Raw genomic sequence first — 12,957 nt, forward strand, 5'->3', positions numbered from 1 at the left:
CTATATATATATATATATATATATATATATATATATAACATTTTTTTTTTTTGAGAGATAGGAATATTATTTTTGTTGTGCTTTCACTAAACGATACTTATGTTTGTTGTGAAGGAGAAGCTTATGCCAATAAACGGTGCGCCTGTGTCCACTCGCCTTTACTGTAAAACATATACAGTGGGGAGAACAAGTATTTGATACACTGCCAAAACCCATTGGCAGTGTATCAAATACTTGTTCTCCCCACTGTATCTGGACATATCTTACCCAAAATAAAATAAGAGACACATAATTGCCACTAAAAGAAAGAAAACTTACCGAAATATGTGTGGAGCACAAATAGCAATTTGCATTGCATTGTGAATACAGCATGAACGTCTCACAACTACTAATTCTCCCACGTTTAGAAGACATAACATGAGTATGGAACGGCGCTGCCCCCAAGCGGCCGGTGGCATTCCCTTCACTCTTAATGTCCATAAACGGCCTCATTGTAATGTTTGAGGCAATATGCCAGCGGGTGCGTTAATTGCGTCAAATATTTTAACGTGATTAATTTAAAAAATAAATTAACGCCCGTTAACGCGATAATTTTGACAGCCCTAATATATATATATGTATGTGTATATCTATATGGCGGAAAACACAAGACTGAAAAAGCAGTTTCTGCTCTTGCACTCCTCTTTCACAGACACTGCTGTATTTTAAGCCAAAAGAACTGTTGTGTTTGATAGAACAATACGTCTATATGCTGCCCTGGCAGATTCATGGCGCATTAAGCCCCCGGACTATTTTTAATTTGTCCGTTTTACCCTGGAAACCCCCGTTTACAGACGTCGCGCAACCGCTTTTGTTTCAAGCCAGCCATAAAACGAAGGTAATAAATTATATTTATTATTCAACGTGTCTGTCATTTTTAGCTTAGAAATCATTAATTGATGTCTAATATTTAGTTTAAAAAAAAAAAAAAAAAAAGACGTTAAAAAATTATTCGCCCTCATATTTTAAACTTTTAAACAAATGACGTCACAATGAAAAAAATGGCGTCTGTAAAAAAGTCACGGATATTTACCTAATATCTATCGCTTAATTGTATTTTTTTTTTGTTACTTTCGCATTTTCTCTGATATGTTAGATGATAAATAATCGATCCAAACAAAGAAAAATTTAAGAAAAAAAAATGTTTGAAAGGGTATAAAAAAAGAAAAAGACAATCTCGACCACTACTTGATGTCTGCGATTTCTGCATCGCGACCCTTGTTACATTACCATGTTTCACCCATAAAATCCCCCCAAAACCCGGCTGTGGCCATCCACAGCTGTGTCTTGACACTCGGTGATACATACTACTTGGAGTTTTTGGATCGAAACAAGGTAGGTACACGATAATATCTCGTTAAAGTCATGGCGTCTGCAATTCTGCTCTCGCGTGCTCTCACCTCCAGATAGCTTTTTTAAAAACTTTTTTTTTTTTTAATGCCCTCCTGTTTTGGGGGTCTCAGAGCGGAACTTCAAGTCACCTGAGTGTTTTCTGCCATATGTATATACAGTGCTGCTCAAAAGTTTGTGAACCCCCTCAACATTTTGGAATTTTCTATTATTTCAACCTGATTTCCTAATCAATCAATTCAGTAGTTTTTTTTTGTTTTTTTAACAGTTGTGTTGTCGAGACTAAATTAAAAAGAGTCTTCATCAACTGATGTAGGTGCAAAATTGAACTGTTTGGTCACAACCAAAACCGCCATGTCTGGCGAAAAGTCAACACTGCATACCACCAAAAGAACCTTCTCCCAACAGTGAAGCATGGAGGTGGGAATGTCAAGATCTGGGCTTGCTTTTCATCCTCAGGACCTGGACAACTCCACATAGTCCAGGGAATCATGAATTCTGAGGAATATTGTCAAATCCTAGAACATAACCTGACGCCATCTGTTTTGAAGTTAAAGCTTGGCAGAAGGTGGATCATGCAACATGATAATGATCCAAAGCATTCCAGCAATACAACCAAGGAATGGCTGAAAAAGAAGAAGATTCGTGTTCTGGACTGGCCCAGTCAAAGTCCTGACCTAAATCCCATTGAAATGCTGTGGCGGGACCTGAAGCGAGCAGTTCATGCCAGACGCCCATCAAACCTCTCTCAACTGACTGCGTTCTGCAAGGAAGAATGGGCAAAAATCCCCCAAAGTAGATGTGAGAGGCTGATTAGTCACTACAGAAACCGTTTGGTTGAGGTAATCTCTGCAAAAGGAGGCGCAATATCCTATTAACTGAAGGGGTTCACATACTTTTGCACACATGATATCTGAGTTTTTCTTAAATCAACCACTTTTGTTAAATAAAGAATGACAATATAACTATTTCTTTTGTTTCAGTCCATTATTTGGAATGTCAGTATTGTGGATTTGGGTATAACTTAACATTTAATAAGGTTATTTTAGTTTTTTTTTTACAAAAAATCTGACCATCGCTGTGGGGTTCACAAACTTTCGAGCAGCACTGTATATTCCTATTATAAAATCTAGTGGGGCATCCAAGTAGTGGTTGGAACAAATTAGGCGATTTACATGTAAAATGTGGCTCAAGATACAAACAAATCATGATACGACAGCAACTCTGGAACTAATTCATTTCGTATGTCGAGGTACCACTGTATATGACTTTCAAGGCACATATGTGAACTTGGAAATATAAGTTTCCAGCACTTGAATTGCATCAACAAAACAATACAATTGCATTGACTGAAATGGCTGTTGGTGTGTTTATGACCATCAACCACAGTTTGACTCAATGGTGCTATGAAAGTGAATTTAAAAGGATAGCAGGACAACGATCCACCCAAAAAAGTGACAGAAAAGGCATAGTAAAGCCTAATTAGTCTTCCTTTCTCAGCTGCCCTGGCCCCGCCCAGTTAAAAAAGAACATATTCAAATAGATGTCACATCCAGAATGAATTGTTTAAAAAAAAAAAAGATTTCAGTGCCAAATGTCTACATTCACAGTGGAGTCATGTTCATTTTTGACACAGTCACCATTTCATAGCACCTTTAAGTAAGGCCTCTGTTAAACTTTTACCTCACATTTTACTTCAGAAAATATGGGTATAACATTAAGAAAGGACATAAGAATCTTTGAGGTGGATCAGTCACAAGCGGCAAATGTAGTGACGGGTGTTCCAGGATTTTTCTTGGTAGACTGTGCGATCATCTGTGGATAGATAATAAGGAAAGTAAGAGTTTACTTCTTTAGGGTTTTGTGCATGTGGTGTAGTCATTATTGGCACACTACATTATTTAGCAGAAGTCTCAGAAACAAGTTAAAAAATATGAGCTTGATCATGGTGATTATCGTACTGTATATAATAGCGCTGGGACTCAAAACAAATTTTAAAAATCAGGCTCAGAGAATCAATGCGTATACATCCATAGCATGTCAAGTTTTTGGCTACTCTACCCACCTCTTCACAGAAGTTTGACCAGCTACTGCAAACATTCGATTGACAGCGCACAAATTGCGTGTGAGAGCACACAGTACAGCGGTACCCCAAGATACAAAAGCTTCATGACACAAAATTTTCATTTGACGAAGTTTTTCAAAGCTTTGTTCGTTTCATATTACAAAAAATGACCCATCATAAGAAAGATCATACGTACTGTAATAGATTATTCCCGCTCGTAGCAATGCAATAATGTAACGTTGTCTATCTTATTATTCCAATGAGCAGACAAGGCGTGAAAATCATGCTCAAAAATAAAAAATGAAAACACATCTTTGTATATAATGTCCTGTAGCCCCATTTTGTAATCCCATTGCACGCTGGGTAATGTTCCAACTCCTAACAGCACAACTATGTTTGACAACTACGTTTGAACTGTAAAACAAAGCTATGACCTCGAGTACTCATGTGATATAAGCCTAGTTACCCTTAAGCACCACGAGGGGGGCGACAAAACTTACAACAGGCAATCAGAGGACGTGACAGAAAATTGTAATGTTGAGTTTTTAGAAATGCTGTCAGTTAAAGCGTTACTACGGCATTAACGCAAACCCCCTTTGACGTCATCATTTTTTTAAACATACGATGAATTATGGCCCCATCCAACCCCCGTAGTTTCAACTTCATGACAATGCGCTCTCTGGTCCGAGTTGGGCCAGTGAGCCACATGAAACACAGTGATACCTCGACATACACACACAATCTTTTCGACATCCCACGTAAAATTTGACTCGCCATTTGTTTCTACATGCGACGACATGCTCGGAATACGACGTGTTATGACAGCGCTGCAGTTTGTTTCCCTGAAAGACGGACGACCGGTAAATTTTCATGTGAGAGAAATCAACATGGGTTCCAAGAAGGTTAGTGCAGGTGGTGAAAAAAAGGACAAAGGTGATGCTTTCCATTGAAATGAGGATGGAAATTACAGAAAAATATGAGCGTGGTACGCGCGTCCGTGGACTGGCCCGACAATACGGCCGTAGAATGTCCACGATCTCGACGGTCCTCCTCCGACCTCCATTCGCCAGTTATAAATTAAGGTGACAATTATTATAGTGGTTACATCGCCAAAGAAATCGCAAACTTCGTCAGGTTTTTAATCATTTATTCCAGAACTTGTGGAACACAACACACCAACAACACAAGACATCAAAAGAGAGGGTAAAATCCCGACCTCACCTATCTCACTGTCATGTCAGCCATGCGGTGCGTTCAGGTACAGCATGCAAAACACATCCGCCGCATTAGAACCCGATTCATTACATTATTACAGGAATTATTATTATTATTATTATTATATTATTTCGATTTTTAGTTTGAATTTATTTGTTTTGCTATATGTAATTGCCATTTGCAATAGTACCAGCAGTATTTATTAAGGATTTAGTGAAGGTTTTCGGCCCTTGGAACAAATTAATGGAATTATAAAGTATTCTTATGGAAAAATCCGGCTCGACTTACAAACAAGGTCCTGGAACGAATTTACTTTGTATGTAGAGGTACCACTGTACTGGTTTTCAGATGAAACTTAATTTTGGCGTTTTATGGCGGAAATGGGCAACTTTGAGGTGGCGTGATGAGCGTGAACCCGCCCGGCAACTCGGCGCTATCCTTTAAGGTAATTTTGGATGAAAATATAGGGACGAACCTCCTGGTGCCATACACAGCTCCCGAGATGCACAACATGCGGCAAAAAGCACAAGAAGAAGCGGAGTGAAATCCCTGTGTCGGGCGAAGTGTAACTTTGGCGCTTTTTGTCTCAAAATGAGGCAGATTGTCACATTTATTTGTCATCTACTGAGCTGCAATGCAAAGGTGTTTGGCAGTGCTCCACTTGCGGGTAAAAGTTGTTGAAATTTCACTGGAAGGTTTTAGAGGTCTGTAGCGGGCTTTGGGTGCTCTAATAGCAGGTGAAAATGGTCCTGCAAGTTTTTGACAAGATAGAGCACCCCATTTTAGGGTAAAAAATGTAAAAGAAAAAAAGGTTAAAATTCCAGGCGGATATTTTTGAGGCTTTGTAGTGGGCTGTTGTCGCTATCAAAGCTTGTAAAAATGCTGTTAAGTCCTGCCAAAAATGGGCCCTGAGGTCTTGTTGCTGAAATCCTCGCGTAAGACAAGATAAAACAAGGTTGAGGCTACGATGTGCGCAGCCAATCAGTACACAGAATAATGCCACCCATACTGGCGGACTCGTCATGTCGGTCATAGTAGGGGCGGCTTTGATAGTGCTTATTAATTTTGTCATGTGTCAACCAGGAACCAATTGTGCGCCTTGGATGAGTGCTCGTGGGTATGTACAAAGCCCGTGAGTCATGTACGTACACTATGTTTTGCTGCAAAACATTCTCTCTCACGGCTCAAAATGAAACGATGCATTTTTTTCATTTTAATTTTTTTATGGATACTTTTGAAATCCCCCGCGAATAACAAACAGCAAATTTCGAAGCGCGAATTGGCGAGAGATCTCTACAGTATATATTAGTTAGATATATTATATGAGGGTTTAAATTGGTTTGAAACTAATTACTGACAATAATATCGCAAATCGGATATGAATTGAGACACCATATTGCCAACTGAAATTTCTCTACCACAGGCCTAGTCCTTTATTTAGTGCACGAATTGGGAATATGTAGTTCAAATATGGCTGAATTAGCTGAAATAATAATAATAGTAATAAATCGTAATCATTTGATTCAAATGTTTCTCCTTTTTTAATTCTTTAAGTTTTAAAGAATCTACACTAGTGAAAACATACAGTTGATTTCAACATGATTCAACCCCACTGCAGTATTGTGACAAGTATAACATAACAAGGACTTAAGAACTACTGCTGTCTAGAAAAAGCATTGCTGCTTGTTTAATGTTTGCAAAAAGGCACTTGGACACTCCACAGACGTTTTGGCAAAATGTCTTGCGTTCTGATGAAACCAAAGTTGAATTTTTTAGGAGTAACACACAACGTCATGTGTGGAGGAAAAATGGAACAGCTCACCAACAACAACACCTCATCCCCACAGTGAAGCATGATGGAGTGAGCATCATGATTTGGGGCAGTTTTGCTGCCTCAGGGCATGGACAACTTGAAATCATTAATGGAAGAATGAATTCCAAAGTTTATCAAGATGTTTTGCAGACAGTTGAAGCTAAAAAGAGGATGGATGCTGCAACAAGACAACGATCCAAAACACAGAAGTAAATCAACTTCAGAATGGTTCCATAAGAACAGAATACACATTCTGAAGTGGCCAAGTCAGGTCCAGATTTGAACCCCATTGAGATGCTGTGGCATGACCTAAGGACAGTGATTCATGCCAGACATCCCAGAAATCTGACTGAACTACAGCACTTTTGTAGAGAAAAATGGGCCAAGATTAGTATTGACCAATGTGCCAGACTGATCTGCAGCTACAGGAAGCATCTGGTTGAAGTTATTGCTGCCGAAGGGGGGGCACAAAATATTAAATGTGATGGTTCACTTACTTATTTTCCCCCTTCTGTCATTATTTAAGTACTATCCTCATTAAAATAGGAAAGCTGTAAATGTTTGGGTGGTTTCAGTTAAAGCAGACACTGTTTTTTCATCCGTGTGGTTTTGACAAAGATCAGATCACATGTGATGGTGATTTTATGCAGAAATGTGAGAAATTCCAAAAAGGTTCAGATACTTTTTCATACCACTGAATATGATCGCGACTAATGTTGTTTGCCGATATTGTCGTGTTCTACATTGATTTTATTCTAAAAGAGGATTCATTTTATGTTTGTATGAAACGTGAGAAAACAGGGTAGGGGTAGGAGGAGGTTTGAAATCCTCTTTCCAAGTAATGGAGTATGAAATATGTTAAATACCTAAAGTTGGTCCCCTTCTAGTGACTTCTGGATCTCCTGCAGCACTTCTGTAAGTAAACAAATAATCAGTCAGGGACATTGGGAAAGAACTTTCTACAACAACAATGGCCACACCCACTTACATGCCTGTCGGGTGGGCAAGACAGGAAAACAAAATAAGCTACTCTGTATTGTAGGTATACAGTATTTCCCAGTTAGTGCCACTGATACTTTTATATGTGCCAAATCTTCAAGAATGTGCCAATTTTATTCTGTAATAAACCAACAAAACTAAATACGTCACGGCTGATCACTGAAATCTACCTTCAATTTTTCGTGAATCATCATCACTATCCAGCCTTATTGGCCACAGTGAATTCAACATTTAACAAGGATGGCAATACTTTTTACAAAGTGTCAGGTAGTTTTGAATAGTGTTTTTCCAATAATAAATATCAAAACTAGATTTTCTGTTTAACATTCATTAGTAGAACATTTACATTAAAGTGAAGAACTGCAAAAAAAAAAAAAAAAAAAAAGTTGAGAACAGGGCAAACATTTTTTCACATCATTGACTTACTCTCATCGTTCAGCAAAGCATGCTCCATAACACGTCGAGCTGAATTGTCTGAAACAAACAGATAAATGAGTCCAACAACCATACAAAGCCACGAACAACAACCAAAATTGTCATATGAATATTTAAACAGGAAGATTAGTTGTCAGAAAGGCATATGCATATGTCTTTGTTTTACCTGAATCCCCAACTTCTTTGCTGGCTTGTCTAAAGTATGGTTTATAAAAAAAAAAAAAAGAAGAAAAAAAAAAAAAAGAAGCAGAAGACAATCATTCATGTAATAAAACTTTAAAATGAAATAAGCATGTCAACCTTAGCGGTGTTAAAGATCCATCTGGCATTGACGTGCTTTGAATTGAGGGATCTGGAAGCACCACCAGAGAGCAAGGCTCTACGAGGAAGCGGCTGGACAGCGAGAAGCGTTCAAACTCAGATGGAGAGATCAAGTAGAAGCCTGAGGACAGTCGGAACATTTGCACAAATTGCATCAAGAAATGGAAGGTTTTTAATGCAACCACAATAAATACATACAGTACATATCCAACCAGAAATTTTTATAGAAAAATAATAATTATGTATAAATAAATAATAATTCTCCATCCATCATCTACTGCTTGATCCGGGGTTGGGTTGTGGGGGCAGCAGCTTTAGTAGGGAAGCCCAGACTTCCCTCTGCCCAGCCACTTCAACCAGCTCCTCCTGTGGGATTCCAAGGTGTTTCCAGGCCAGCCGAGAGACTACAGCCTCTTTCACACACGTGAAATACCGGGAAAATCGCGGGATTTAAACGGGTAGCCCTTACGCGTGAAACCAATTTCCCGGGTCGACTGACACAGAGATTACATGGACATTTCTCGGGTCCCGTCTCCGTATAATGTCCGGGACTTTCCCGGGAAGCTTTGTGCGTGAAAGCAGGCGTTTAATTCCCGGGTCACAGCACGCTGGCTGATGCCGTAATTATCATGGCGGGCCGATCCTCACTTCCTCTCTCTTCACAGTAAGACGAAAAGCAGTAAACAAACATCACAATTATCAACATAGCAGGCTGGAAACATCTAAATTAAACTGAAAACATAACGAAATTAAATCGCTACGGGATTGTAGCACCGAGAAAGAGACTCCATTGTCCATCTTTGGAAATGTGTGGTTTATTTTGTTGCCGATGTTAGGGTCCGCTACTGTGGTGACGAGGTTGCACTTCAAAGCGGAAAACAACGGTGGGAAGCGTTTAAAGGTTTATTAAATACAAACAAAAATACACACGATCGCGAAAAAAGGGAGAATAACATAATGGGTCCGTTACAGTAAGTTGACGTGGATCAATAATACTAACCTAAGTAAGCGGTTAGGCAGGAAGCCGATAAGACAACAAAAAAACAAGCCAGTGGGATTCTTCCTTCCACCGGCAGCTTTCAGGCTGGCTCTCCAGCGATTAGAAGCCACCGGATGAAATACCAGCACAATGTAGGGGATTTCAAAACAAGATTGTCGAATGGCGCCCAGCAAGTTAATATCACAACACCCTTCTCTTCGATCACCCGGGCTTGAATACAGTGGGCAACACAGGACAAGTCTGTGAAAGTGTCCAACCCCTGTCATTCTAGGGACATCTCTAAATGAGTGAAATCAATGACCCGAGTTAATCCCGCGTCAACTTACGTGAGAATTTCCCTGGATATATGTGTGAAAAGGGCTATAGTCTCTCCAGCGTATCCTGGGTCGTCCCCAGGGCCTCCCGCCAGTGGGACATCTGAACCAGCTTCCCAAGCCACCTCAACTGTCTCTTCTCAACGTGGAGTAGTAGCGGCTCTACACAGAGGCCCTCCCGGATGATTGAACTTCTCACCCTAATAATTCTCCCTGTCTGACAGTAAATCAAGACTGTGCCTTTCCTCAAAACTCAAACGGCTTTGCGGTGGTACTCCGGCGGTACTCCACCTCGTAATTAGGACGACCAAAATTATTTCTAATTGGGCCATTCCAGAATTGAAGGATATTTTACATCGCACCCAGGAATGTTTAATAATCCGTGTGAAAAATATTGCATTATGCAGTTTCTAATAGATATGATACAGATAGTCCCCGAGTTACGTTCCCATGCTGGCGACGTAACCTGAATTAAGCGTAAATCAGAATTAACTTTTTAAGTACCTCTAAAAAAACAAATCACAAAATAACTATCCAAAAACATTTATTATATGTCATTATACTGTCTTCGCCAAGACGTTGAAGCGAGCAAAGCTCCGAAATGACAATGTCAGACGTCCGTGTGGTTAGCTGATTTAATTCAGCTGTTCATGACATCAACACTTGCAGAATGAAACTAAAATTAACCTGAAATGAAATGAGTTCCAGCCGCCATTAAAATTTGCGTTTATACCTAGCCGATGATACAGCAATAACAATCCACACAAACGATTAGCATGTATCAGTTAGCGTCCACACATCATCAAAAACAATCACATCACACTCGCCCCAAGTATTTGACCACAATTGAAAACACACTATCAACAGTACAAAAGGGGTTATCATAGACTTCATGAAGATATTGACGGGTAACATTCGCCAGACACTGAGCCACGCTTTCAAGTAGAGGGCCGTCCTACACTCCACTTCAGTCGGTCGCATTTATTCAACACATGCAGGGATCCAACGCCGGTTTTAGGTTGAAAAAATATGAAAGCTGTACCGCATACAAACAGGAAGGATTGTCTCAGGAGAGTTGTGTTCGAGGGTTCAAGGTAATTATTATATTTTTCGTACCATGCATGCATTTTGAAACTTTGTGAAAAAAATTAATGGAAGAAATTCACCACTACAGCATTGGCGTCATAATTGGCAATACTTTGGTAAAATAAATGCTAACTGCCCATCATTTTTGCTTTTAACCCTGAATGGAGATTGTATTGCATCCATATCTATAAAGAATTCAGGGATTTAAGCATTTATTCCCCAAAATTTCAACATAAAAAGCTCTTATAAGGCGGCGCCACAGTGGCTTAAAGACCAGCAGCATGTTCTACATATTTACGTAAAATAAATGCTAACTGCCCGTTTTTTTGTTTTTAACCAGGAATCAAGACTGTTTACGTCCATATCCATAAAGAATTCAGGGATTTAAGCAATTACAAGAATTTTCAACGTAAAAAGCTCTTTGTGTTTCTACTCGGTCAGCTTTGACGGAGATAGGCCCCCTATTAATCTGCCCCAAAACCTGTGTCCAGTCAATATCATTATGAAGTCTATGGCGTTATATATAGGTGTTGCCTCTGTGGATGCTTCACAAGCAACAAATGTGCGTGCAGGCTTGCAGCTGTAATCCTTTCCCCTTTCTCTCTTTGCGCTCTGCCTTGCGTGTGCGCTCTTCTTTGTGTGCGCAAATACGGTTTCATGTGTACATACGTTCTTACTCGCGTGTTGAAGTAGTACCTGCTCTATGCTTCCTGCGCCAAAATAAACGCAAGCTTCAAAAAACAACGTGTAGCTGGCGGACAGTTGTGTACCGATGTATTAACCATTCCACACCGCGAAAGAAAGTAGTTCTTGCCCATTATATGGTATTGTTTTTACTCAGATTTACTATAATGTGGGTTAGGGCATTCAACTGTTGCGATTGATCACACATTAAGTATTCCTGTTTGATAGGAGCCCACCAATTTTCCCGTTGCGCCTTCTCTATCAGGACCGGAAAAGTGTGCACATTTTTGTATTTATTCCCTTGGATTTTTGAAGCCAAATGCAACACAGAACTCCCACATCTCGTGCTCTTTCGGCTGATCGAATTTGGTGGGGAATGTAAAGTGGAAAGTCATAAAAAATCGTCAACATTTTTAGAGCCTTGCAAAGGCGCAACATGTGTACGAGCGTAACGACCCTATCAAAATTAGCGGAAATGCGGTGACGTCACGTGAAAAACCTCAATAGAGGATGAAAATGTTTACCTTGCCCATGTTTTGTGAAGACACACGAAGCAATGCCGCTTACATCTTCTTTGCGGATACACGGGTAGCGCACCTGCAGCTTCACTCCGGGTAGCGATATGACATGCAGGTCACCTTGATTCGTCAGAACCACCAAGTCGCTCTCGCTATAATCCTCCGATCGACTGCTGCCAAACCAGGCCACGCTGACTCGCCGTACTCTAGAGCCATCCATAGCTGTTAGCTTCAGCTTGGTCTTTGCATTCACCTTCGGAAGGGCGAACACCTGGACAAAAGCACCTATGCTCAGGTGATGTAAACTAAAGGGAAAGCCAATAGCTATTATACAGTGCCTTGCAAAAGTATTCGGCCCCCTTGAACCTTGAAAGGTTGCAACCTTTCGCCACATTTCAGGCTTCAAACATAAAGATATAAAATTTTATTTTTTTGTCAAGAATCAACAACAAGTGGGACACAATCGTGAAGTGGAACAAAATTTATTGGATAATTTAAACTTTTTTAACAAATAAAAAACTGAAAAGTGGGGCGTGCAATATTATTCGGCCCCCTTGCGTTAATACTTTGTAGCGCCACCTTTTGCTCCAATTACAGCTGCAAGTCGCTTGGGGTATGTTTCTATCAGTTTTGCACATCGAGAGACTGACATTCTTGCCCATTCTTCCTTGCAAAACAGCTCGAGCTCAGTGAGGTTGGATGGAGAGTGTTTGTGAACAGCAGTCTTCAGCTCTTTCCACAGATTCTCGATTGGATTCAGGTCTGGACTTTGACTTGGCTATTCTAACACCTGGATACGTTTATTTTTGAACCATTCCATTGTAGATTTGGCTTTATGCTTTGGATCATTGTCCTGTTGGAAGATAAATCTCCGTCCCAGTCTCAGGTCTTGTGCAGATACCAACAGGTTTTCTTCCAGAATGTTCCTGTATTTGGCTGCATCCATCTTCCTGTCAATTTTAACCATCTTCCCTGTCCCTGCTGAAGAAAAGCAGGCCCAAACCATGATGCTGCCACCACCATGTTTGACAGTGGGGATGGTGTGTTCAGGGTGATGAGCTGTGTTGCTTTTACGCCAAACATATCGTTTTGCATTGTGGCCAAAAAGTTCAATTTTG

At 40.1% G+C, this 12,957-nt stretch overlaps 1 protein-coding gene across 3 annotated transcripts in view; it reads right to left on the reverse strand.

The window, feature by feature from the left end:
- Nucleotides 1-223: 223 nt before the first annotated feature.
- The window catches only part of llgl2 (LLGL scribble cell polarity complex component 2), a 73,199-nt gene continuing 60,465 nt past the window's right edge, over nt 224-12,957 (reverse strand). For 2 of the 3 annotated variants that reach the window (XM_057825771.1, XM_057825772.1), the window contains exons 21-26: nt 11,846-12,110; nt 8,217-8,358; nt 8,083-8,111; nt 7,908-7,955; nt 7,349-7,395; nt 224-3,204 (exon numbers count right to left, since the gene is read on the reverse strand). In XM_057825771.1, the coding sequence (XP_057681754.1) occupies nt 7,349-7,395; nt 7,908-7,955; nt 8,083-8,111; nt 8,217-8,358; nt 11,846-12,110 (531 nt within the window). In that variant the 3' untranslated portion in view covers nt 224-3,204. Of the gene's footprint in view, nt 3,205-7,348; nt 7,396-7,907; nt 7,956-8,082; nt 8,112-8,216; nt 8,359-11,845; nt 12,111-12,957 lie in introns of those variants that run through there. The other variant, XR_009061741.1, reaches the window with a different exon arrangement.

The sequence above is a fragment of the Corythoichthys intestinalis genome, chromosome 21 (assembly GCF_030265065.1).
Source record: "Corythoichthys intestinalis isolate RoL2023-P3 chromosome 21, ASM3026506v1, whole genome shotgun sequence".
NCBI lineage: Eukaryota > Metazoa > Chordata > Actinopteri > Syngnathiformes > Syngnathidae > Corythoichthys > Corythoichthys intestinalis.